Raw genomic sequence first — 27,988 nt, forward strand, 5'->3', positions numbered from 1 at the left:
TTAACTGCATTCCTCTATACCAGAACACTGCACACCCGTAGACACCTGGACAGGTGAAAACTTAGTTACGCTTGTTGTATCATTTGCCTTATTCAGTGAATTAACTCCTCGTATTAGTCCCAATTTATGCCTTATTGAATGGTCCAGATTGATTGTGGACTTTAGAAAGGTGTTGGCCTCCTGTACTGTGAAAGGAAAATCATTAGACAAAAAATTCCCAAAGAGTTCTGGGTCCCCATCCAAGGCCAAGATGTTCTGGAGGTCTTTGTGCATGGAGTACAGTTCTTTACAGTTTTCCACGAAGATTCCCCATAAGGACTGGTTCCTGTACTCCTCTGTTGGTCGAATCTGCAGCCTGTCCTCAAGGCACTGCAACACCCAACTCAAGCGGCATGGCCATTGATTAGCCATGACCACCCATGCAGCCACGGACCTTGGAGACATTGCATGTCTCATAAGGTTCTGCTGCAGCATGAGTCTGATGGTGATGGGAATTGTGTTGACTATCCTTTTCATTTGAATAATGCTATCTGGAATGTATTTATAGAGACAATCAGTGTCATCGTGCAGAGCATGAAATGCTTCATGAATATACCTCACAGCTTGAGCATCGATTTGGCTTTGGTCCAATTCACTGGACATCTCCATATCTACCAGCTTTATCATTTTCCCCTTTACGTTCCTGACTCCCCTTTCCATGTTTTTTGTGATGATTTTGTACATCAGGTCCTCCCGGCTCTGGACAGCATCTTGCAAATGCTGCAGTTTGGACTTTGTGCCCATCTCTGGTATTGAAAAAGGCAAAGTCACCGTGCGGTTCAGGAACAGGTACCCGTTGTCGGCCATTCCTTTCATGCAGCTGGTTTGTTCCAAACACGATGCAATGATGCTGGGATCTATCACCAGGATGAAAATGAATGGGGCGTTAGTGTCCGAGAGCAAAGTATTTATTGCATTCAAAACCCCAACGACCCTCTCTGGGTAGCACATATCCAAACTGGTGATCTCCAGCACTATGCGCAGCCGCCGTCTCTGATAGATCTCCATGTAATACACAAAGCTGGTCAGCATCTCGATTTCCTTCTTCACTTGGCTCATGAAGCCTAGGTGACTGCTAAACTTCTCACTGTCTGTCATCTTCTCAATTTTCTTCTTCTGGCTGATAACCATGTTCTTAACCACAGAGAAAACAGTCACTAATATTCCTGATCCAGACAGGCCGGTGGTAGCACTGCCAATGACCTTTAACGCACTGCTGTCTTTTATTCCTGGAACAAAGATCGCCACTGAGAGCAGGCTTACGCCTGACACTAGGACAAACACGAGGCCTCCTAACGTAAGACAGGTCCGCTTGTTGAGAAGCCATTCGTCTTGGCTAAAGCCAGAGGCAAATCTGGGCCTTTTCCCCATCACGTGGTAAAAGCTCAAAGGCAGGGCACCAAAGTGCTTGCGGATGCTTTGACAGAGCGTGGTGACCAGCCCTGCCCACAGCTTGTCGCTGCCGGCATATTGCCAAGCACTAAATCTGATGAAGAGGAACTGAATGTTCTCCCTCCTCAGGTGGATTTCAGTGATCACTGGCTGGTAGAAGAGCAGATACCACAGGAGAAGAAAATAGCCCCAACCTTCAGGTCTTCTTGGCTTTTGGTTTGATTTTCTCAGCTCCTCTTCTTCTCTCTGAATGGATTCTTTGAGCATGCAGGCTGGAGAAGCAGAAAAAACAACTGGTTACCCTGCTGTATGGCACCGTGTCACATTAAGGGGAGGTGGGGAGGCCCTTCCAAACAGGTCACGTGGCCCTGATTTGTTGTCTTACTGGGTCGCTGAAATAAACTGTTTAATAGGGTGCCATAGGGATCTGTGCTAGCTTTGGTCTGTCTTAATTTAACATCTTCATTAATGATCTGGAGAAAAGGGATAAATTGCATATTAGAAAAAATGGCAGACGATTTTAAACGGAGAGGTTCTGCTAACTTGGAGGCCAGAGAAATAACATGAAGGGACCTAGAGAGATTTGGAGAAGAGTCAGAAAAATTCAGCTTGAAAGATGCAGCCAGTGAATCCCAGGGAAAGTTTCCCAAACACATATACTCCAAGGGTGATAGGGAAGGTTGGTGTGTGGCAGTGGGCAGCAAATTAGACAGGAGCTTGAAATGTTATAAGGCAGCAGACGAGACCATTGCACATGTGGGCAGCATACGCAAAGAATCACACTACATAGCAGGGGGACCTGGCTTGGATGCAACTGTCCCTGGGACGTTGTGTTCAGTTCACAGATGTGCAAAGTAGCTGAATTAACTTTGCTGCTGGAATCTTAACGATGGTGTTTCCTGACTTTCTGGAGTTTTAATGGAGGCTTATTTCATATTTAACTTTCTTGTTTTGCTTTGGAGGAAATTGCATGTAATGCATGAGATCCTGGAGTCTTGGACTCCAGTGAGTATTTGCCTGAGTGAAAATTGAAAGACTTGGAAGTCTCCAGGATCTGGGTCCCGGCATAGTATGTCCATGGCCCCATATAGCTCTGAAATGTGCATTCTATTCAGGTGAGAATGGTGGGATGGGCTCCTGTCTTTGCTGCTGAAATGTGATATGTTTGGGGACAGATTGCTGGAAGGCAGCTGCCCGGTAGTTTCCATGGGGATCCTGGCAGTAAAGAAGGCAGAACACAGTTCGTTTCTATAAATGAAAACAGAGAATTTGCAGAATATAGTAGGTTGAAACAAACATCACTGAAAAACCCAGAGAGATTGGGGGCTGTGATTGTCACCTGACTCTTATAACAGGGTGTTTGGGGGACTTTTAGTTATGTATTACAATCCTCCTCATGCGAAGTGTCCGAGTAACCTCCTCCAGGGGCGGCTTTGGTTTTTTTGCTGCCCCAAGCACGGCAGTCAGGCTGCCTTTGGCGGTGCGCCTGCGGGAGGTCCGCCGGTCCCGCGCCTTCGGTGTACCCGCCGCCAAATTGCCGCTGAAGCTACGGGACCGGCGGACGTCCCGAAGGCATGCCACCAAAAGCAGCCTGACTGCCGCCCTTGGAGCGAACGGCAGGCCGCCGCCCCCGCGGTTTGCCGCCCCAGGCACGCGCTTGGTGCGCTGGTGCCTGGAGCTGCCGCTGACCTCCTTTCTCTGTTCAGCCCCCTTGTCAGAGACTGCAACATCCCTGCACCTTTCTAACTGGGCAGGGGGAACATACGCTGTGATGGCACTAACCTAACCAAGACAGCTCACTAGTTGTCTGTGTGTGGGAGCACAAAGGGGCATACAAATGTTTAGCATATCTGGCATGTAAATACCTTGCAAGCCGGCTACAATGCCGTATGAATACCTGTTCTCACTTTCAGCTGACATTGTAAATAAGAATCATAGACTCATAGGGCTTGTCTACACTTGCAAGTTGGAGCGCATTAAATCAGCCCCGGGCGCCCTAACTCCTGAAGTGTCCACACTGGCACGTAGAGCGCCCGGACTCCGCGGCTGGAGCGCCCCTGGTAATCCACCTCCATGAGAAGCATAGAGCTTTCTGCGTCCCAGTGTGGACGCCCTGGTCTATTAATGCACTCTGATCGGCCTCCAGGAAGTGTCCCACAATGCCTGTTCTAGCCACTCTGGTCATCACTTTGAAGTCTACTGCCCTGCCCTCAGGTGACCAACCATCAGACCCGCCCTTTAAATTATCTGAGAATTTTGAAAGTCCCCTTCCTGTTTGCTCAGCCAGGCGTGGAGTGCTCTCAGCGAATCTTTCCAGGTGACCATCTCTCCACGCGCCAGGCGATCCCCAGTATGGAGCAATGGCGAGGTGCTGGACCTCATCAGTGTTTGGGGGGAGGAAGCTGTCCAGTCCCAGCTGTACTCCAGCTGTAGGAATTACGATACCTATGGGCAGATATCAAGGGCCATGATAGAAAGGGGGCATGACCAGGGCGCAGTGCGGTGCAGGATTAAAGTGAAGGAGCTGCGGAACGCCTACCACAAAGGGCAAGAGGCAAACAGCCGCTCCGGTGCTGCCTCCACAACCTGCCGGTTCTACAAAGGGCTGGACGAGATACTTGGGGGCAACCCCACCTCCACTCCAAAGAGCACCATGGACACTTCAGAGGCCGTGGCAGTCCAGAGTGCAACAAGGCAGGAGGAGGAAAGCGGGAGCGATGGTACTGAGGAGGAGGGGGGCCCAGAGCCAGAGGACAGCCTGGCTTCCCTAGATGCCTGCAGCCAGGAGCTGTTTTTAAGCCAGGAGGAAGGTAGCCAGTCGCAGCGGACGGTGCTTGGGGAAGAACAAACAGCAGAGGAGGTGCCTGGTAAGCGGCTTTGATTTTGAGAAGGGAGTTGTTGGGTGTGGGCTGTTGGGGCGAGGAGGGTTAGGGCTGCGTGCATGCCTAGCTGCGGAATAGGGCGTTGGTGTAGTCTCGCACATCGCGGTAATGGGCCTCAGTGATCTCATTGAAGGTCTCATGCAGACGCTGGGCAATCCGCTTGCGCAGGTTCCTTGGCAGAGCTGCCGTGCTCCTTGTTCCAGTCAGGCTAACATGTCCACACCAGTGTGCCGTGAGGGGTGGGGCGACCATTGCTGCACACAGGCAAGCTGAATATGGGCCAGGGCAGAAGCCGCATCGTAGTAGAAGGCCCTCCCTTGCTTCCCAGGTCACCCTCAGCAGTGAGATATCTTCCAGATATCTAACCCATCCTGTGAAAAATGTGGGGACAGTGTTCAGTATAGGGGCCCCTTTGGGCTCTCCCCAAGGCACAGGATCCCAGAGAACAGTACGGTCCTGGAACAATCAGTCCCCCCTGCCCCTGTGGTTACTCACCATTTTGGGGCTCTTGTGGGTAATGTGCGCTCGCCTTGGGACAGGCAGTTTGTGTTATTGTGTGCACTGTGCTTGTCTTGAAGTTCGGCCGAATCATTGCTCTGTCTAGTGTGAACAATGCTGCCGCTGTTAAATGTTGCATTTTGGCTTTACAAATGCAACCTTGAGATCCAGCCGTCCTTGTTATCAAGGGCCGAAAGGCTGCACAGACTCAGGAAGCAGCTGCGAAGAAGCAAGGAGGACCTTCTTAGAGGTTTTTAAGGCCTGGCTTGACAAAGCCCTGGCTGGGGGGGAGGGATAGCTCAGTGGTTTGAGCACTGGCCTGCTAAACCCAAGTTTGTGAGTTCAATCCTTGAGAGGGCCATTCAGGATGATTTAGTTGGTATTGGTCCTGCTTTGAGCAGGGGGTTGGACTAGATGGCCTTCTGAGGTCTCTTCCAACCCTAATCTTCTATGGCCTTGTCTACACTTGCAGATGTAGAGTGCCAGGAGTTAAACCAGCCCTCGGAGATAGCATCAGGGAAAGGGCTTCCATGTGTTCACGCTGCAAGCTGCAAGGGACTCAGTGCTTCACCACCCTCCTAGTGAAATAGTGTTTCCTAATATCCAACCTACATCTCCTCCACTGCAACTTGAGACCATTGCTCCTTGTTATGTCATCTGCCACCACTGAGAACAGCCGAGCTCCATCCTCATTGGAACCCCCCTCCAGGTAGTTGAAGGCTGTTATCCAATCCCGACCCCCCCCCACTCTTCTTGTCTGCAGACTAAACAAGCCCAGTTCCCTCAGTCTCCCCTCGTAAGTCATGTGCCCAAGTTCCCTGATCATTTTCGTTGCCTTCTGCTGGATTCTCTCCAATTTGTCCACATCCTTTCTGTAGTCGGGGGCCCAAAACTGGACGCAATACTCCAGATGTGGCCTCACCAGTGCCGAATAGAGGAGAATAATCACTTCCCTCGATCTGCTGGCAATGCTCCTACTAATGCAGCCCAATATGCCATTAGCCTTCTCAGCAACAAGGGCACACTGTTGACACATATCCAGCTTCTCATCCACTGTAATCCCCAGGTCCTTTTCTGCAGAACTGCTGCTTAGCCAGTTGGTCCCAGCCTGTAGCGGTGTCTGGGATTCTTCCGTCCTAAGTGCAGGACTCTGCACTTGTCCTTGTTGAACTTCATCAGATTTCTTTTTGCCCAATCCTCCAATTTGTCTAGGTCATACAGGACCCTATCCCTACCCTCCAGGATATCTACCTCTCCACCCACCTTAGTGTCATCTGCGAACTTGCTGAGGGTGCAATCCATCCCATCCTCCAGATCGTTAATAAAGATGTTGAACAAAACTGGCGCCACGTCTGACCCCTGGGGTACTCGGCTTGATACCAGCTGCCAACTAGACATTGAGCCATTGATCACTACCCATTGAGCCCGATAATCTAGCCATGTTATAGTCCATTCATCCAATCCATACTTTTTAAATTTGCTGGCAAGAATACTGTAGGAGACCGTATCAAAAGTTTTGCTGAAGTCAAGATATATCACGTCCACTGCTTTCACCATATCCACAAAGCCAGTTATCTCATCATAGAAGGCAATCAGGTTGGTCAGGTATGACTTGCCCTTGGTGAATCCATGTTGACTGTTCCTGATCACCTTCCTCTCCTCCAAGTGCTTCAAAATGGTGGAAGTGGGCAGCATTATCTCTAAAGTTTCACACTGTTCTGTTTTTGAGTGCGGTTATGTAAAAAAAAGTCTACGTTTATAAGTTGCACTTTCACGATAAAGAGATTACACTAGAGTACTTGCATGAGGTGAATTGAGAACTACTTCTTTTGTTTCTCTTTTTTACAGTGCAGATATTTGTCATAACAAATATAATACAAAACGAGCACTGTGCACTTTGCATTCTGTGTTGTAATTGAAATCAATATATTTGAAAATATAGAAAAACATCGAAAATATTTATACTAAATTCAAATTGGTATTCTGTTATTAATAGTGTGATTAAAACTACAATCAATGGCAACTATTTTTTAATCTAGTTAATTTGCTTTGCATTAATTACTTGCGTTAACTGCAATGAATTGACAGTCCTACTAAATATCTTTAAACATTTGGGGCTAGATGCCTATCTGCATCTTTAGGTGCCTAAATCATAGAATATCAGGGTTGGAAGGGACCTCAGGAGGTCATCTAGTCCAACCCCCTGCTCAAAGCAGGGCCAATCCCAAGACAGATTTTTGACCCAGTTCCATAAATTGCCCCCTCAAGGATTGAACTCACAACCCTGGGTTTAGCAGGCCAATGCTCAAACCACTGAGCTATCCCTCCCTATGTCTGGCCCTAAGTGACTGAGGAGCCTAAGTCCCATTTTGAAAGGTGACTTGGTAGCTGATTAAAAGCATTTATATTGGTAGGGCATATTTTGGTAAAAATAAGCTATAACCAATAAAGAAACTGATACAGAAAAAGCAGGAATAGCTCCTTTAGAAATGGATGTAACTATATTGATACTTCCCCCCGCACGGCCTCAGTTACACTGATACAAACATATAACTTCTGTTTGCTGAAATAAGTTTTACCATTATGGACCCTTTCAAAACCAATATGCAGTAGAACTTCAGAGTTACGAACACCAGAGTTACGAACTGAGCAGTCCACCACACACCGCATTCGGAACCAGAAGTATGCAGTCAGGCAGCAGCTGGGACCAAAATAAAAAGAGGCTAATACTGCACAATAATGTGTTAAATGTCAACCTCTAAAAAGTAAAGGAAACGCAGCATTTTTATTTTGCATATTAAAGTTTCAAAGCTGTATTAAGTCAATGTTCAGCTGTGAACTTTTGAAAGACCATTTTCTTCAGAGTTACAAACCACCTCCATCCCCGAGGGGTTCATAACTCTGAGGTTCTACTGTAGTTAAATCAGTACAAAGACTTTGTATTGGCCAGCCTGAGAACAACGTGTTACACCAGACCAGAAGTTGTTCGAGCTGGGACACCTTTAGTACGGTAATAAGTCTGCCGACTCATCACTGGGCACATGGGTGGTGGCTATATAGGCTGGGGGGCGGGGGCTGAGTCTCCCCGAACAGCCCAGTGTGGCCCCGCCCATGTGCCGCCCACCCAGCACTCCGGGGCTGTGGGCACTGGGGATGCCCCCGGCGCTCTGGGGCTGTGGGCGCTCAGATGGCCCAGGGCTGGGGGGTGGGGGGAGGGCACATCCACAGTGGAGTGCTCTGGACTCCAGTGGGGGAGGGAGGGCAGGAGAGGAGGGGGAGGGGCCTCAGGCAGAAGGGGAGGGGCCTGGAGCTAGCCTGCCCCAACAGCTGGTTCACTCGCCACCCATGACTGGACACTACTGTGTTAACCCGTTGTTTACCGTTTGCCCATCAGAGGGCTCCATAATCTCCAAAGGATGGGAAGGGTCGGGAGTGTGGGGGGAGCTGGGCCGAAGAGGGGGCTGGTGACTGTGTAGAGCAGGGAGCAGCTGGTCATGAAGGAAATGGCTGGGTAACCTACAGCAGGGGAGATGGGACTGGAGGACATGGGGGCTAGGCTACAGGGGCCCGCGCCCAGCAGTAGCTGCAGCAGGATGCAGGGGCCAGCTCTGAGCAGGAGGAGGGCATCAGGGAAAAGGACTGTCGTGGAAGCCGCAAGGGACTGTGCTGGGGCCTGGCAGGGGCTGAGTTTATCGTGTTTCATTTGTATGGTAAAGCCACCGTGCCCAGGGCAATAGCCCCTTTGTGCCCAGAGTCCAGAGTCCGACTCGCAGCATGCACACAGTCTGGGGAACCCCCTGAGGCCTGTAGAGCCCCTTGCTTGGATCACTCACTGCACTTGCCTCCGAGCATGCTACCAGGCACCTAGGAGCTGGCATCCCATAGCACTCGCAGCGCCCTGCCGTGGACCAGGTACAGGTCATACCCCTTCACTGCCGGGCCAGGCGGGAGAATATTGGTGTTCCTCTCTCTCTCTCCCAGCAGCCTGTCTTGTGCCAGTCTGCCATGCTCCACCCAGCGCCTCCTAGGTATTCTAGCCTGTCTGAAAGCACCAGTTCTCCTGCCTGGGGAAACCCCAAAGCATCCCTGAGCCCACCTGTTATTTTATCAAGCAGCGAATTAAAACGGCTCCCAACGGGACAGTAGAAGCCGATGGTCACGGGCGTAGAGGTGTGCAGCAGTGTCTTGGAGAGGCAGCAGCAGTAAATATCATCTTCAGTCAGAAAATCTGGGGAAGAGGAGGCATCCGTAAACACCGAGAAATAAACATACCCGGTGCCCCCGCCCTCCCCCCGAATCGGTTTGGCTGTTTGCCAGGAGTGGCTGGGCTGGACAGGATGTGAGAGGGCCCTTGGGAATGCACAGGGCCAGTGGCTGTGACCCTGTTCTCAGTCTCTTTAGTAGCATAAGAAGCTCCACGCAGCAAATCTTTTTCCAGGGACACGTTTTACGCTTTCTTCAGAACAACAAATGTTTTTAGCTCGTCCTTCGGGAGCCTCAGCTCAGCACCTGCTAATCAGCCAAGCAGCCCATCGCTGAGAGAATACATGTTTCAGGCCAAAGTCTCTGGTCTGCGGCACTCTTTTTCAGCGCCCAAGCAGTGCAATGGGAGCAGAAACCGCCAGGAACTCCCCAGCTGGAGGAGTTGCCGGTAGGCAGAGCTGGTACAGCTGTCCTCCCTGGAGCCCCCAGTGCCGAAGTCATGTCAGTAGCGAGGAGGGGCAGGCAGGGAGAGTGGCAAGAGCTCAAATCCCCAGAGGGTGTATAGTCTCTAGGGAGCCACAACCAGTGGGCTGCACTAAAATGGGCCTGGGCCGAGGATCAGGTTGCTGGCTCCTTGACAGCTCCCACTGCTGCTGTACCCAACATAAGCTGGATGCAGAAGAGAATCTGGCCCTGTGGGAGGAATCCTCCCCACCAGGCCACGCAGAGGCAATGGCTGTGTAGCAGCTCTGCAGAGTTTGCTTAAACCCAGAAGCCCTGGGCCTCAGAGCTATGAATGTAGCAGGTGTGTTGTTCTTTGGGAGCCTTGTTTGCTCTCTGGGATAGAGTGAACTTTGGAGCTGATCCCTGTGCCCTGCGTAGGCAGATAGCCTGGGTACAGAGATCTTTGTTTGCACAGCATTTACAGAGGTTATTAAAGTCTATAAATGAACATCTGTTGTAATGAACACCTATTGTTACCTTGATCTTGATCACCACAGAGAGGGAAAGGACTTTGAACAGATCTTTGATAGTTTTATACAACCTACAGAAACGATATGAGTTATGCCTCTGTTGTGCATCTGCTGGAATTCTCCCATGAATGTGGGAGAAGAAATCTGTGTCGTTTTAATACGCCGTGCCACTCTAAAGAGTGACTCTCTGGAATGGCCCCTTCTTAGCTGATCTTCTCCTTGGGCTGCATTTTCTGTTCCTGTTTGGCACAGAAGTGAGTATACTACCCTGCACCCTGATGTTGGTTACAGCAGCCTAGGGGCTGCTCTAATCTGTGCCAGCTGGCTATAGTCCCTGTGCGACCATATAGAAACGCACATTCCTGGCCATGCACCCTCTTCACTCTGCACGTGAGGGGTGGCTCAGTGACGGGCTACGCTGGCTGCCTGCCTGCCGAGAGCTCCCTCGTGCCTGGGCAATTCTCAGGTGGGCAAATCCAAATGTTTCCTGGACCCTTTGCTGAGGGGCTGGAACGTTACTGAGAATCTGGCCCTTTGTGGTTCTCAGTCAGAGTTGCACACTTCAGTAACTCATCCTTTTTGATTGTTTTTACCAGTCGGTATCTCCAAGCTGACACAGCTAAAAAGGAGACAGTGGGATTCTTCTCCTTGCGCATCATCCAGAGACTTGGGTATAAAATCGGAACAGGCTACACCCGAGCAAACCCACTGACAAGGTGTCACTTGGGGAGGAGAAGAAAAGAGCCCTGATAGATTGTCAGATCTCAGGCTGGCCCATTTGATCTAGAGCCTGAGAACTGGGCTGTGCACAGATTCAATCAAATCATTTTAAAACCAGTTAAGGTAAATGGGTGCAAACCCCTAGTTTGGATAGACATGCTTAATCCAGTGCAATATTCGTTCTATGAGTTTAGCTTGCAAACCAATAGAAGGTGGTTTACACTGGGAGAAGGGTGTCCATGTTAGGGCTTTGCACTGGACAAATATTGTATATAGAGTATATTGTAGTTGGCCAGCCAACTACAAAAGCAGTTTCTCCTCCCTTGGTGTTCACACCTCAACTGCTAGCAGAGGGCCTCATCCTCCCTGACTGAACTAACCTCGTTATCTCTAGATTGATTCTTGCCTGCATATTTATACCTGCCTCTGGAAACTTCCACGACATGCATCTGACGAAGTGGGTATTCACCCACAAAAGCTCATGCTCCGATACGTCTGTTAGTCTATAAGGTGCCACAGGACTCTTTGTCGCTTTGTATAGAGAGAAGCCCTTAGACAATAAATGTGAAGCCCGATGCCTCTATCATTACAGTCTCTATTCAGAGCAGAGCCACGCTTTAACGGCTTGCTATTTTATAACCAAAACAATGCAAATTAATGTCAACTGAAAACATTTCATTCCAAACCCAATCCCTACTTGCTTCCTCTGCTAAGGCAGGTAACACCCTTCCAACATTTGTTTTTATTTTAAATATGTATTGTGTTCCTTCCCTCTGATTTTCTTTGCCAAATTCAATTCCTTCTCAGACAGGTCAGTTTGGGCCCCACAATTAGGGTTTATAAAACCAAGGTTTTAAACAATTTAAAGTGAGTAGGTTTCCATATTGCCTTTCTTTACTTCCCGTGCACACAGGGTTTTCCTGTGGAATTAAACTTTCCCTAGCAGGGTTGTAACCTAAAGCCAAGAGCCTTTTGCAAATGCGTGCAAATGAGAATGTGAAACTGATTAAAAACTACAATGAGATTGTTCAACATGAGTGAAAAGCAAAAAAGTAAGGCTGTCAACCGATTAAAAAATTACTATGGATTGCACTGTTATATTTATTTTTATTACAAATATTTATGCTGTAAAAGACAAAATAAATAGTATATTTCAATTCACCTCATACAAGTACTGTAATGCAATCTCTTTATCATGAAAGTTGAACTTACAAATGTAGAATGATGTACAAAAAATATCTGCATTCAAAAATAAAACAATGTAAAATGTAGAGCGTACAAGTCCACTCAGTCCTATTTCTTGTTCAGCAAGTCACTCAAACAAGTAAGTTTGTTTACATTTTCAGAAGATAATGCTGCCCACTTCTTGTTTACAATGTCACCTGAAAGTGAGAACAGGTGTTCACATGGCACTGTTGTAGCCAGCGTCGCAAGATAATTATGTGCCAGATGCACTAAAGATTCATATTGTCCCTTCATGCTTCGACCACCATTCCAGAGAACATGCGTCCATGCTGATTATGGGTTATTAGCCATTAGCCATCTTGGCAACAAGGGCACACTGTTGACACATATCCAGCTTCTCGTCCACTGTAATCCTGAGTTTCTTTTCTGCAGAACTGCCGCTTAGCCAATTGGTCCCCAGCCTGTAACGGTGCATGGGGTTTTTTCCATCCTAAGTGCAGGACTCTGAACTTGTCCTTGTTGATCTTATCAGATTTCTTTTTGCCCAATCCTCCAATTTGTCTAGATCACTCTGGACCCTATCCCTACCCTGCAGCATATCTACCTCTCCCCCCACCTTAGTGTTATCTGCGAACTTGCTGGGGGTACAATCCATCCTATCATCTAGATCATTAATGAAAACGTTGAACAAAACCGGCCCCAGTACTGACCCCTGGGCCACTTTGCTTGATACCGACTGCTAACTGGACATCGAGCCGTTGATCACTATCCGTTGAGTCCGACGATCTATTTAGTTTTCTATCCACCTTATGGTCCATTCATCCAATCCATACTTTTTTAAACTTGCTGGCAAGAATACTGTGGGAGCCCATATCAAAAGCTTTGCTAAAGTCAAGGTATATCACATCCACTGCTTTCCCCATATCCACAGAGCCATTTATCTCACCACAGATGGCAATCAGGTTGGTCAGGCATGACTTGCCCTTGGTGAGTCCATGTTGACTGTTCCTATCACCTTCCTCTCCTACAAATGCTTCAAAATGGATTCCTTGAGGACCTGCTCCATGATTTTTCTGGGGACTGAGGTGAAGCTGACCAGTCAGTAGTTTCCTGGGCTCTCTTTCTTCCCTTTTTTAAAGATGGGCACTATATTTGCCTTTTTCCAACCTCCCCCGATCGCCATGAATTTTCAAAGATAATGGCCAATGGCTCTGCAATCACATCAGCCAACTCCCTCAGCACCCTCAGATGCATTAGATCTGGACCCATGGACTTGTGCATGTCCAGCTTTTCTAAATAGTCCTTAACCTGCTCTTTCACCACTGAGGGCTGCTCACCTCCTCCCCATACTGTGCTGCCCAGTGCAGCAGTCTGGGAGCTGACATGTCTGTGAAGTCCGAGGCAAAAAAAGCATTGACTACTTCAGCTTTTTCCTCATCATCTGTCACTAGGTTGCCTCCCCCATTCATTAAGGGTCTGACACTTTCCCTGACCTTCTTCTTGTTGCTAACGTACCTGTAGAAACCCTTCTTGTTACCCTTCACACCCCTTGCTAGCTGCAACTCCAATTCTGCTTTGGCCCTTCCTGGATGCTCGAGCAATATTTTTATACTCCTCCCCAGTCATCTGTCCAATTTTCCACTTCTTGTAAGCTTCCTTTTTGTGTTTAAGCTCACCGAAGATTTCTCTGTTAAGCCAAGTTGTCACCTGCCATATTTGCTATTCTTTCTGCACATCGGGATGGTTTGTTCCTGCAACCGCAATAAGGCTTCTTTAAAATACAGCCAGCTCTCCTGGACTCCTTTCCCCCTCATGTTATTCTCCCAGAGGATCCTGCCCATCAGTTCCCTGAATGAGTCAAAATCTGCTTTTCTGAAGTCCAGGGTCCATATTCTACTGCTCTCCTTTCTTCCTTTTGTCAGGATCTTGAACTCAACCATCTCATGGTCACTGCTGCCCAGGTTGCCACCCACTTCTACTTCCCCTGCCAATTCTTCCCTGTTTGTGAGCAGTAGAATGTTTAGCATATCTGGCACGTAACTACCTTGCAATGCCGGCTACAAAAGTGCCATGCTAATGCCTGTTCTCATTTTCAGGTGACATTGTAAATAAGAAACCAGCAGCATTATCTCCTGTAAATGTAAACAGACTCGTTTATTTTAGCGACTGGCTCATAAGAAGTAGGACTGAGTGGACATGTAGGCGCTAAAGTTTTACGTTGTTTTGTTTTGGGTGCAGTTATGTAACAAAAAAAAAAAATTCATTTGTAAGTTGCACTTTCACGATAAAGAGATTCCATTATGGTACTTGTACGAGGTGAACTGAAAAATAATATTTCTTTTGTTTATCATTTGTACAGTATAAATATTTGTAATAAAAATAATAATATAAAGTGAGCACTGTATACTTTGTATTCTGTGTTGTAATTTAAATCAATATATTTGAAAATGTAGAAAAACATCCAAAAATATTTAATAAATTTCAATTGGTATTCTATTGTTTAACAGTGCGATTAAAACTGTGATTAATTTTTTTAATTCCAACTAATTTTTTTGAGTTAACTGCGATTAATTGACAGCCCTACAAAAAAGTAAACAATAAAGACAACTAGTGAGTCAAAGGGCCAGATCTTCCTCTGATGTAAACCAACATAATTCCAACGTAAATGCCAATGTAACTCCAGGAGCTCAAAGACTTTAAGGCCAGAAGGGACCACTGTGACCATCTAGTCTGACCTCCTGCACATCACAGGCCGCAGAACCTCACCCCTCCCCTCCTGTAATAGACCATAACTTCTAGTTGAGTTACTAAAGTCCTCAAATCATGATTTAAAGACTTTAAGCTACAGAGAATCCACCATTTACATTAGTTTAAACCTGCAAATGACCTGTTCCTCATGCTGCAGAAGAAGGTGAAAACCCCCCAGGGTCTCTGCCAATCTGACCTGGAAGAAAATTCCTTCCTGACCCCAAATATAGCGATCAGTTGGACCCTGAGCATGTTGGCAAGACCCATGAGCCAGACACCTTGGAAAGAATTCTCTGTAGTAATTCACGGTTCCTGGCCAATGGAAGCTGCGAAACCAGCGTTCTGGGCACAGGCGGCACGCAGAGCTGCCTGGCCATGCCTCCACCTAGGAGCCGAGCGAGGGGGATGTCCCCACTTCCGGGGAGGCGTGGAGACAGGTAGGGAGCCTGCCGGCCCCGCCAACCCCTCCCCCCAGCACTAGCGGGGGTCCCGACCGGGCTATGCGCCGCCGCCCAATCGCCTGCAACACCGTCGGGCTACCCCTCCATCCCCAAGATTTAGTCATGGGTATATAGTTGAAGTCATGGACAGGTCATGGGTGAATTTTTGTTTACTGCCTGTGACCTGTCCATGACTTTTACTAAAAATACCCATGACAAAAACGTAGCCTTACTCCTAATCATCCTGTGATGAACCAATGCACCCAGGTCTTTGTCCACCTTTATAACTTTCAACTGATAAGTCCTCAGCTTAGCCTCTAAATGCATGACCTTGCAGTTTGCACTATTAAATTTTATCCCATTTCTACTACTCTCGTTTTTTTCTATTACTCCCGCTCATTATTTACACTAGAAGAGGGACTTGTCTGAGGTTTTCTCAGTTTTAATGGAGGGTTGATTAGTGATGCAGAGAAGGAAGTTTAGTTTTGTAAAAATGTATGGACCTGTAAACTGCCCCCACACAAAAATGCATGCTTTTAATTTACACAAGCAGTGACAGCAATTGTGTGCATGGTCAGGGAACTGCATGTGCAAATGACCAGTTATTAGACAGTCGGACTAAGTGGACATATTAACACAGAGTTCCTGTGAATGGTGCATTCACATTGCCTGCAGATTATGCACAGAAGCAAAACTCTCTAGACTGTGATTTTTAGCCAGACTTTTAAACCTTCTTCTTCCACTCTTTCTTCCTATATTTATTATTTCCACATTCCCTCGGTCTCTCTTCTCCCCCAGTGCCACCAACCTCTCGCTCCCCTCCCTCTACTTTTCCCCAATAGCGTGCCAGAACCATGGTTGGCCAGAGTGTTAAATGCTTAACCCAGAAGGATTTATTTTTGCACAGAGGGGCCTTGCCTTTCGAATGCTGTCTGTGCAGGCAGGTCATGGCAGGGAGCACCTTGAGCTGTGCTTCCTACCAGTTCTGTTTGAGATCAGACTGTGTGCTCAGCAGGGCCTGTGATCTGCCAAAGCTTGAGCGTCAGTGTGACCCGAGGGGTAGGTCTGCCCTGCAATTAGACACCTACAGCCGGCCCATGCCAGTTGACTCAGTTTAGGGGACTCTGGCTAAGAGGCTGTTTAATTGTGGTGTAGAGTTTCCCGGTTGAGCAAGCTTTGGGACCCTCCCACTTCGCAGGATCCTAGATCCCGGGTCCAAACACCTACACAACAATTAGACAATCCCTGTGAGTCTGCGTCAGCTGGCATGAGCTAGCCGCAGGTTTTTAATTGCAGGATAGACAGACCCTAAGATGTTAATGACTCAGCCTACAAGTGCCTCTTCTCTGCAGCTTTTAGAAAGGAAGGAGGGGGGAGCCGTATTGCTATTAGAGCAGGGGTTCTCAAACTGGGGGTCGGGATCCCTCAGGGGGTCGCGCAGTTATTACATGGGGGATTGCGAGCTGTCAGCCTCCACCCCAAACCCTGCTTTGCATCCAGCATTTATAATGGTGTTAAATATATAAAAAAGAGTTTTTAATTTATAAGGGGCTTGCTATGTGAAAGGGGTCACCAGTACAAAAGTTTGAGCACCCCTGTATTAGAACATGGAGGGGGGGAACTCAGGAATTGGAGGGCAGAGAGCCATCAGGGGAGGTACCAATTGTGGACTCCTGGATGTTGGACGGTATATTGTAACCCAAAAAATCTGCCTGACCCAGACCTGGGCAGCTCAATGAAAACCCTTGCTTGACATGCAGCTACAGTCAGAAGAGTAGGGATCAGCTGTGTTAGGAGTTGTTCTAGGGATTATCGAGGGCCAGTTCTCTGGCCTGGGTTATACAGGAGGTCAGATTACATTATCATAATGGTCCCTTTAACCATTAGTCTCTCACTGCCTCTTTGCTATTGGGAATGGCAGAAGCAGACTCAAAAACCTCTATATGTCCCCTAGCCACTAGGGAGGGACAAAGATGCACATTGTTTTAGCATGGGTTACATAAGGAGATAATTTGGCCCATTTCATCTGAAAGGCAGGACGGTAACGATTGTGGGTTCTCATTTTAGAGACAGGAGGTTCTAGTCTCAGTTCTGCCTATCCAACCTATTATCTGTAAGATGGAGAATGAAGTTTATTCCTTATGGCCAGGAAATGAGGCCCTTTCAATAAGGATTGCACAGTGCATAGAAGTAGTAAAAGCAGTCGGTAGAAGAGCTTGTGGTAAAAGTTCAGGCTTTTAGATCTAGAGATCCCAGCTTCCGTTCCTGCAAATGGCCCAAAGAGAGCTGGCGTTATGTTGTCTCTAACCACTAGATCATATTCTGCTGCCACAAGCAGAGCCCAAGAACCAACATCTAGTTCTCCGATAGTGGTGTCACTTTCTCTGGACTGCTCCTTGCAGCAGACAGGACTGTACCTCCCACTGGGGCTCCTAGCACGGAAGCGTAAGCGGTCTGTGCTGTGCAGTTGTGGGTTTGAACCTTGATGATAACTCATGAAAGTCTCTGTAAGCTAGTGTGAAGGCCCTGGAATAATTCTTAAAATGACTTCATGTTGCAAAGTGTTATATTAAGTGGGGAATTTGGATGTTGTGTTAATGTTCATTTTATTGTTGCGTTTGTAGTATTTGTGTTTTGGTTAATTCATAGATTCATAGATTCTAGGACTGGAAGGGACCTCGAGAGGTCATCGAGTCCAGTCCCCTACCTGCATGGCAGGACCAAATACTGTCTAGACCATCCCTGATAGACATTTATCTAACCTACTCTTAATGGGAGCTGTCTCTTTAAGAAGAGGACAGGGCAGCTCTATTACAGAGTTTGTATTATTTGAAGTACTGGGGACGGGTGAGTGTAGCCCCGCCCAAAATTAAAAGCTCTCCCCTTCAATTAAGGGGGAGGAACCACTGGACCCAGGCATCAATTGAATACGGGGGGGACAATAAATGAAAAAACGGGAGCGGGGCGAGAAGAAGTGGGCTGTAGTCCACGAAAGCTTATGCTCTAATAAATTTGTTAGTCTCTAAGGTGCCACAAGTACTCCTGTTCTTCTTTTTGTCAGAGGTAAAGAATCAGGGATCCAGGGGGACACACTGAGCAGATAAAAAGTTGTTTTCCTTTAATGGATGTTTAGTGGCCTCTACATGAGATGTGTTTAGTGGGTTTCAGTGCCACCTCCAAACTCACCACTGGGCTCTGTACTAATTCGCAGACTCAGCAGAGAGGCCAAGAACTGCCGGGGCCATGGGGAGTGAGCAACCTTGTGATCCCTACAGGAAGTACCCCCAGATCAGGGATGGGGCACGCTGGCAGGGCCATTTGTGCGGGAAACTTGCCTTTCTCCTCCCCTGTAGAAAAACGGAGGGCTTCACTCACCAGGACTGCATGAGCACTAAATCCACACAGTTTTCATAAAGCCAGAGTTTAGGGTTATGTGCAGATTAGTTCGTTGACTGATTCGCATACCATGGTACACATGGAGCTGCACAGAACTTGGCAGCTCTGGGGCGGTAACTCTGCCTTCCCTGTTTTGTCAAGGCCCACAAACCTCAGGTGTTCACACCCGCATGCCCCAGGAGGCTCACATGCCCAGCGACAGCCTGCAAGGTTCCCAATAAGGGGATGAGATAGCAGAACTCCTGTTGCTTCTTACCCTGGCTTGGGAGCCTTCTACAACCTGAAAATACATTATCCCCCAGGCCTGCTGCTCTCCAACCTCCCCTCCTACCAGAGTAGAGGGTGACCGACCGTGAACATGGATTCTACAAACTTCAGAGGGCGTCTTAGCACCAAATCAGCCAAAATTGTCTCCTAAACAGTCAGCCAAAACAAACTGTAGCTGGGAAACTGAGCACAGAAAGTTTATACAGCTTGGATAAGGTCAAATGGGGAATCAGGCACAGAACTGAAGTGTGCTCCACAGTGTGGGGGTGTCTTTAAACAGACCTCAGAAAGGTAGCCACCTCAAAAGATTGTAGTTTAAGTGACTTGCCCAACATCACATAAATAATCTGCAGCAGTTACTCCGGTGTTGTGTGTCCCAATCCAGTCCCTTCCCCACAGAATCATATTTGCAGCCCTTCTCTTCTTCACTGTATGCAAGCATTACTTTGATATTCTGTCACAGGTGACTAGCTGATCTGGCCCATGCATTGCAAAAGGCAGTGTGGCTAAGTGGGCTAAGTCTAGGGACTGTCATCCCTGGATTCTGGTCCTAACTCTACCTCAACTGAACTTGCAAAATCTCTTCTCTGCAAAATTTGGGACTGGTGCTTGCCGTCCTTTGGGAGTACAAGATCTTATTGGAGAAAAAGAACCTTTCTGTTCACTTCACAGCTAACAGATGTCAGTAGAAGAACACTCAAACTCACAGTCTCCAAGGCCAGTGGACTTTCCCCAAGGCAAGAGGATATTCTGTAGGTTGCTTGCTAAGCTGCGGAGTTCAGCATGGAGCCAGATCACAGCCCAAGCCAAAAGTGGTTTGCTCAGCAGAAGTGACCCAAACAACTAGTAACCTTTCATAGATTCATAGATTCTAGGACTGGAAGGGACCTCGAGAGGTCATCGAGTCCAGTCCCCTGCCCGCATGGCAAGACCAAATACTGTCTAGACCATCCCTGATAGACATTTATCTAACCTACTCTTAAATATCTCCAGAGATGGAGATTCCACAACCTCCCTAGGCAATTTATTCCAGAGTTTAACCACCCTGACAGTTAGGAACTTTTTCCTAATGTCCAACCTAGACCTCCCTTGCTGCAGTTTAAGCCCATTGCTTCTTGTTCTATCCTTAGAGGCTAAGGTGAACAAGTTTTCTCCCTCCTCCTTATGACACCCTTTTAGATACCTGAAAACTGCTATCTTGTCCCCTCTCAGTCTTCTCTTTTCCAAACTAAACAAACCCAATTCTTTCAGCCTTCCTTCATAGGTCATGTTCTCAAGACCTTTAATCATTCTTGTTGCTCTTCTCTGGACCCTCTCCAATTTCTCCACATCTTTCTTGAAATGCGGCGCCCAGAACTGGACACAATACTCCAGCTACTTTAATAATGACTGTTTGGAGTGAGCCTGGTGCTGGCACTAGATCACCATAAGGGCAATCCCGGGATATACATTTGGATCTTCCCATCTGTTGTCTCTAAATCCCTCTGCAAAAACTGTTAGAAGATGATGAGTTTGGAGGCCCTGTATCTTGGGAACTCCCAGGTCAAATGACCCCAAATCTGTACCACAAATTCTACCAGGGGCCCTAGGGTGGCATAGCTATTGTCAAGGCAATCTACCTATGTATGTGGATTTTAGAGCAATTTGAAAAATCAGCTTTAAACAGAAACCTTGGTGGAACCTGCACTGGGAAGTTGCTATCACTCCTCCAGAACTGGAGCAGTTTACAAAAGGAAGAAAGGAAAACTCCCTAGATACACCTATTATTCTCCCAGGCAAGGACCCATTCGTATCATCTTTGCCCTCGTCCTGTCCCCAAGCCCCTGCCTGCATTGTGTTCCTCTCCTAATTGCAATCGTTGCCGTTGCTTGTTTTACGAAAGGATATTTACAGTTCTGGCACTGAGGGTAAGACATAGAAATAGTAGAAGAAACAAAGAGTCTGGGAAGTTGGTGCTAATGGATGGGCTCTTGCATGTGACTTCCAGAGCATGTAAAGTCACTCAGCTTTCTCCTGGACACAACAGAGACAGGGCATTACAGCATGTCTGTATCTGGCTGTACCTTTGTTGTTGGGTTCCTGATCCATGAAGTAGATCTGCCCCTTCGAGCCTTTAGAGCCGACTCCAGGAGGTTCCTCAACATGTTCAAAGCAGGAGATTTCTTCGTCACTAGAACTCATCGGTGTTAGATCAGGAGATCTGTCCACAAGATTTCCCAGGTAGGCAGAGGACTGGGGAAAAGAACAATCATGGCAATTAGTTTAATAGCTGCCTTGAGTCCCTAATCAGTAATGGAACGAACACAGATATAAAAGAAAAGCCGGTGAGTTGGGAGGGGCTGACGGAGCAATAAGTAGCATCACAGGGTTAACATATATATAGGGCCCCACCAAATTCACGGCCAGAGGGTTTTTTAATTGGTCAATTTCACAGGTTCAGATGTTTACATCTGAAATTTCACGGTGTTGTAACCATGGGGGTCCCGACCCAAAATGGGATGGGGGGGGTTGCAAAGTTGGTTGGGGAGTCCCAAGATTGCCACCCTCACTTCTGCACTGCCTAGGTAGCAGCCTCTGAGCTTCCTGCAGTTAGAGGAGGTTCCTGGAGGTGGAGGGGGGTAGGATCTCCCGCATACTGCTAGGAGCGCCCCAGCCGGGGGCTCCTAGCTGCTAGTCCAGGCCAGTGACAGATTAAGGCAGGGGTCCCCAGCCAATCTGGGCAGGCCCCCTGGAAAAATGGGTGCCCCAGCCCTAGAAGAAGCCCCAGGGTGGAAACCTCACCCCAGACTGCCCCAAGCCCCGGCTGGGGTGTGTGTGCGTCTGGAAGCCCCGAGCCTGGGCTGCCCCGGCCGGAGACGCTGGTGGAGGAAACCCGGAGCAGCGTCAGGAACTGTGGGGTGGGGGGAGGTCAGAAGTCCCGATCCCGGGCTGACCCAGCTAGAGCGGTGGGGGGTGTCCTAAGCCCCGGCTCCCCCAGCCGGCATGACAGGGAGCAGAAGCTCAGAGCCTGGGCTGCCTTTGTTGGGGGGTGGAAGCCCCCCAGCCTGGCCTGCCCCACGCTCTGGCTAGAGTGGGGGGAGGCCCTGAGCCCAGCCTGCTCCGGCTGCAGCTGGCAGGAGTGGAAGCCTCCAGTCCCAGGAGCCTCCGGGGAAGGAAGCCCTGAGCTCGGTGCCCGGAGCCATGGCAGGAGTCACAAGGTGTGTGGCAGGGGGGCAGAAGGCCAGAACCTGGGCTGTCCCAGCTGCAGCCGCTGGGAGCAAAACCCCCAGCCTGGCAGGAGCCCCGACCTTGGTGCTGGGAGCTGCGACAGGAGCCACGGGGCGAGGGAGGGAACGGAAGCCCAGAGCCCTGCTGCAGCGCACAAGTGAGGGTGTTCCACCCTCGTTTCTGTGCTGCCTCTGGAGGTGGGTCTGATTTCCTCACCAAGAGCAGCCATGCAGGGGAAAAACAACTCCTGTCCCTCCCCAGCATGTCCAGACTAGCAACTAGGAGCCCTGGGCTCCCAGCAGCCGGGGAGATCAGATCTCACCGTCCGTGACATGTTTTTCATGCCGTGAAATTGGTAGGGCCCTACATATAAACTAGATTGTGACTGAACTACAGTATGACGGCATGAAGGGAAGGAAGTAGCTATAATATACCTGGGTTTTAACAAAGTATTTGATACCTCTCCTCATGAAATCCTACTGGCAATGTGAATTGAGACTGGGTCAGCGAGGTGTGCGGCCACATGCTCTGCAAACTGGCTAAAGAACCAACTCCGGAGGGATTGAGAACAGTGTGTTGAGTTGGGTGGGAGGGGCCTCGTAAGTGTCAGTGTTGGGCCTGGTAACGTGTTTCGGGTACACCTTCACTTCGAGATGTGGGTGTAATTTCCGGCTTGAGGAGACATACCTGCTCTGATGAAGCTAGCCTGCTGAAACTAGAGTGTAGCTGTGGTAGAATGAGCAGAAAGGAGGCGCTCGCCGCCTGAGTACGTGGCTAGGGTCTTGGATGGGTATGTACTTGGGCGGCTACCCCCTCCTGCCGCTTGCACCGCTGTGGCTACGTGGTATTTTTAGTGCATTAATGCAATCAGAGGTACCATGGGTATGTCTCCTAGAGCCAGGAATTACACCCTCAGCTTGAAGTGTAGCCGGGCCCCTAGATTGGGGGAAGGGGTGAAGTCATAGTAATTACATTTCCAAATGATACAGACTGGGTGCAGCTGCAAACAGCAGTGTGAGCCAGGCAGGCCGCTAACAGGCAGCTGCTTCTCTTCCTGACTTGTTTCATTTTTCCTTGTGCTCCCTCATCTCTCTGTCTCTCTCCAGCTGTTGTCTCTTGTCTTATCCTTAGATGCTCATAGAGCAGGAATCATCTTTTGGTTCGGTGTTTTGTACAATGCCTTGGGCTGTGGGGTCTGGTCGATGTCTGGGACTCCTATGTGTTACTGTAAGAATTAATAATATATAGTAATAATAATAATAATACAGGGACAGTGCAATGCCATGCACTGTCTGTGGGGACCACTGTGTGACATTTATGAATCGTTTCAGTGTGATTGTGTTCTGCGTCCTGGGGGAGGGTTACTACAGCTCCTACAAGAATGACAAGCAGTAGAGTTGATTATGCCCAGAATTGTAAACAACTCTGGAGAAGCCCCTCTGGGGATGGCTTGCATGTACGGGTTCAGGTTTGGGTCAAGTCTACACTATCACACTACATTGGCGCAGCTAGAGTGCGTCTGGTGAGGACATGCTGGGCCAATGGGAGCGTGCTCTCCTGTCAGCATAATTACTCCACCTCTGTGAGAGGCAGAAGTTATGTTGGTGGGAGAGCGTCTCCTGCCAACATAGTGTGGTGTGGACACCCGGCTTTAAGTAGATGTAACTTATGTCACTAAGAGGGGTGTTGTTTTCACACCCCTGAGTGACATAAGTTACATTGACTTAAGTGGTAGTCTCCTAATTAGAGATGGGCTGGATGCAGTACACATCTAACCCTTCCAATTTGGGAAAGATTATATTCTGATTGGGATTCAGAACCAAACCTCACAACTGAGGCCCATATCTGTCATGGGTTTGACTCATAACCCTTGACCTGAACAATCTTGGAAATCGGTACAGATTCAAGATCAAATTGGTATCTAGCTGTGAAATCCACAGTTTGGACCCAAAATATGTTCTAGTTCAAACAGAACTTGATTCACGGAAGTCCTATGGAGTCCGTTATACAGGTAGTCAGACCTAAATTCCCTCTAAGCTGTGCGATTGCACAGCAGGCTATCGAGGGCAGCACAGGAGCGCAGCGGGGAGAGGCACCTCTCCCCCCGGCCCCGGAGCTGCTGTGGCCGGGGAGAGGGCCAAGGGGAGCGCTCTCTCCCCGCTGTGGCGCTGGGCAGACTGCACTCCGAACCCCTCATCCCCAGCCCCACGCCAGAGTCTGCACCCCCAGCCAGAGCCCTCACCCCCACACACACACTCCAACCCTCTGCCACAATCCTGAGCCCCCTCCCACACTCGGAACCCCTCGATCCCAGCCCCGCCATACATCACCTCCATATTGGTGCGCATAACAAAATTCATTCCGCACATGGATGTAAAAAATTAGAGGGAACATTGGTCAGACTAGATTATCACAATGGTCCCTTCTGGCCTTATAATAACTGAACGTATGAATCTATGTCTAGTCCTGCCCACTGATTCTGGAACTGTTCTTTGAAGCATAAATGTGATGAGTTCATGATTGCCAGCCCCAAAGTCCCTCCCATCCTCACATCCATGGTGCTGTAAAATCAGGTCAGCGTCACCCCATGTTGGTTCTCTCATGTTTTGGAATTAGAATTATTCTTCACTTCGTCTAAAAATATTGTTAAACAAACCTTCTGCATTGTATACATTGCCCAAGAACACCCTGGCAATTAACACAGGCCTGCACCTCCTTATAATGCTACCTTCACACTTAGGCATTCTCAATTTCTGTACCATATGTCTGCTTTTCCTATACTCCCTAGCTAGGAGGCCTGTAATGTGCTGCACTTTGGCCTTTCTGTTTCCATTTGCTCTTTGCATAAAGCCACAAAGTTTGGTCCAGAATCAGAGCTGACTCTAAATACCCGGATATTCAAATTGACTTTAACTCTAGATGATTGCTCTAACTTTAACTATAAATGATTGCCAATCCTGACCTCTGGATCTCGGCACCCTTCAGATCCTAGATCTACTGGATCCCCACCACAAACACCCACTCATCAACCCCCACACGGAATGTTCCATAGAGTCGACAGCCAGCCACACATTGGCATTTCTCCTGTGTGATTGTGTCAGGGATATAGAAACGGGAGGATAATCGGTGGCTCGGAGCAGTAGGAGGAATATCACTGAATATATTGGGCTGATTGTGGGGGTGCTGCACTCTGGGGGTGAAATATGGACAGGTCAAGAGTGTTTTGGGAGGCTGAGCTGTGCGACAGTTTCACAGGACCAGCGGTGCTGGAGGAAAGCTGACAGGGCTGGCGGGAGGGACTGTGCTGTGGGACACACTGACAGGGCCGGTGGTGCTGGGGGTGTGTGTGGAGCTGAGCTGTGGGACACACTGACAGGGCTGGTGGGGCTGGGGGGCTCTGAGCTGTGGGACACACTGACAGGGCTGTTGGTGCTGGGGGTGTGTGTGGAGCTGAGCTGTGGGACACACTGACAGGGCTGTTGGGGCTGGGGGGCTCTGAGCTGTGGGACACAGTGACAGGGCCGGTGGTGCTGGGGGGCTCTGAGCTCTGGGACACACTGACAGGGCTGGCGGTGCTTGGGGTGGTTCATGTGTTCAAGGTCATGCTGTTGGGAGCGTGTGGTGCCCTCCACAAAATGGCCTTCTCTGTGTGTAATAACCACATCTGGTTTTATAAGTACTGGTCAGGAACAAACCATTCATTCTAAAACAAGACCGTCCATCTTAAAACCAGACAAATGGCCAGTGGTGCTTTGCTAATCAGATTGCTGTGACACATTCCTTCTTGTAGCCTCCACCCATGTGTTGTGTGTGAATTGCATCAGCACCCTGAAACCTTCTCTGACCAGTTTCCTGTTGTCTAAGTCTGAACTGGGAGTAGGTTCACACACACTGTTCAACTGGGCTGAAATAGGGAAAACCAGAGATGCTAAACTAATTCTGTTGATTGACCTGTTACCAAGAAGCCCCCTTTCTCCTGCCACTCCCCTGGTTGTTAAGCACTTGTGTATTTCAATATTCCTCTAATCAGAGGTGAGTTTGCCATGGGATACATTCCAGGAAAGCATTACCTGCTCGTTATCAAGGTCAGACACAAAGCAGCATCTTCAGAAAAGAAAATGCCAGAAAAACAAAGTAAAATGACAGAAAAACACTAAACATCAAATTTCCGAGTGCAAATAAGCACATAACTTCCACAAAACTGCCAACCAGGAAGCTGAATAGAAAATGCTTCCATCGTGACTCTCCAAAGTCTGACTGGGGTTTGGATTCTGGCACCTTAAAATAACATTTGTTCTTGTCTCTCTCTGGTATTTATAGGCTACCATTCACAATAGTATCTAGGGTTGCCGATTGTCTAATGACACAAACCCAAACACCGTTGCCTCGCCCCTTCCCCAAGCCCCCGCCCCTTCTCCAAGGCCCCACCCCATTCACTCCAGCCTCCCTCCCGCCATTGCTCGCTCTCCCCCACCTTCACTCACTTTCACAGGGCTGGGGCACGGGGTTGAGGTGCGGGAGGGGGTGTGGGCTCTGGGCTGGGGCCAAGGAGTTCGGAGTGTAGGAGGTGGCTCTGGGTTGAGCCTGGGGCTGGGGGTTGGGGTGCAGGATGGGGTGCGGAAGGGTGTGGACTCTGGGAGGGAGTTTGGGTGTGGGAGGGAGCTCCAGGCTGAGTCTGGGGCAGGAGGGAGTGCGGGGTGTGGGCTCTGTGAGGGAGTTTGGATGCAGGCCAATGGGAACTGTGGAGTCAGCACTCAGGGCGGGGGCAGCGTGCCGAGACCCCCTACCCCCATCCCCCAGGGGCCACAAGGACGGTGCTGGCTGCTTCCGGGAGCGATGCGGAGAGAGGGCAGGCAGGAAGCCTGCCTTAACCCCGCTGCACTACAAGACTGTTAGCACCCCAAATCTCCCAGTGTGGCTGCTCTGGGAGATAGGGCCTGATTTTCACAACCCTAAGGTATCTAGACCTCCATATCTTTAGCTTCTTCCATCCCAGGCGCTAAAAACATTTCACAAACATGAATGAACAAAGTCTCATGATTCTCCTGTTCATCAGGGAGATATTACAACAAACAAAAGTCATTGTAGGATAATTTAGAAACTATCTACGCCTGGTTCCTCAAGTAGATCCTTATGGGTGGCCAGAAGGTCCCCAGGAAAAGCTCTGGGATGGGAAACATCAAGGAATCTTTCCTGGCCCATTGAGCAGAGTTTTGTCTCTCTCACTCAATCCTCTCCCATTCTCCAAATAATGTATTATAAAATTAGCAGGAACTCCTTGAGGGAGTAGCTGCAGTGTGCTCCTACCTTCGACTTTGGTTTCAGGTGTCCCTCTGCCTCTGAATACATCCAGTGATCTTTGCTTCTCTTCGGTCTTTCTCCTCTGCCCACACTTATGGTTCCTTTCATTTCCTGCTGCGCTTCTGAATTTATACATAGTCACAAGCTGGCTTCTTTCGTTTAATTACTATCACACCTTCTTTGTTTTCCCTCCGGGGAATTGTCTGACAAACACCTGACGACGCTAAGAAAAGAATCCTCTCAAAGGAAATAATTAGTTGGGGATTAGGTAGAAATTCCGGCTGTGCAAGTGGCAACATAGAGCCCTGAGCACAGAAAGAACTCCCCTCCCCTGAACTTGAGTCAGGAGATAGAAATGTCTCCATGAGGGGAACTGCAGTCGAAACTACACCGCTAAATTTGGGTACCTGGTTTGGCCCTCTCCTCCTTTTATGAAGAAAGCTCCTTTCCTCCTACCGTTCATCATCAGGTGCGATCTCTGTCCAGAGCGGGGATGTCTGGAATTAACTGGAGTTGTGAGACTTGGGAATAGTGGGCATTTGTCACAAACAAATTTGAGTGAGAAACAAGAAGAATTGGAATTGCTCATTTATTAGATAGATTGGATCTGGCTGGTATTACTGAAACCTGCTGAGATATGTCCCATGATTGGAATGTTAAAATCAATGGTTATAACCTATTTAGAAAGAATAAAATGGGCGGGGGGCGGGGTAGGCTGACCAGACAGCAAGTGTGA

The 27,988-nt window shown here is 48.7% G+C and overlaps 1 protein-coding gene across 1 annotated transcript; it reads right to left on the reverse strand.

Annotated features, from left to right (window-relative positions):
* Nucleotides 1-27,324, reverse strand: NKPD1 (NTPase KAP family P-loop domain containing 1). Its single transcript, XM_054010093.1, has 4 exons — nucleotides 27,259-27,324; nucleotides 20,808-20,976; nucleotides 8,908-9,039; nucleotides 1-1,703 (listed from the first exon to the last, which is right to left on the reverse strand). The coding sequence occupies exons 1-4, from the start codon at nucleotides 27,298-27,300 to the stop codon at nucleotides 1-3; spliced, it is 2,046 nt and encodes a 681-aa protein (XP_053866068.1). The 5' UTR covers nucleotides 27,301-27,324.
* Between the last annotated feature and the right edge of the window lie 664 nt (nucleotides 27,325-27,988).

The sequence above is a fragment of the Malaclemys terrapin genome, chromosome 20, assembly GCF_027887155.1.
Source record: "Malaclemys terrapin pileata isolate rMalTer1 chromosome 20, rMalTer1.hap1, whole genome shotgun sequence".
NCBI lineage: Eukaryota > Metazoa > Chordata > Testudines > Emydidae > Malaclemys > Malaclemys terrapin.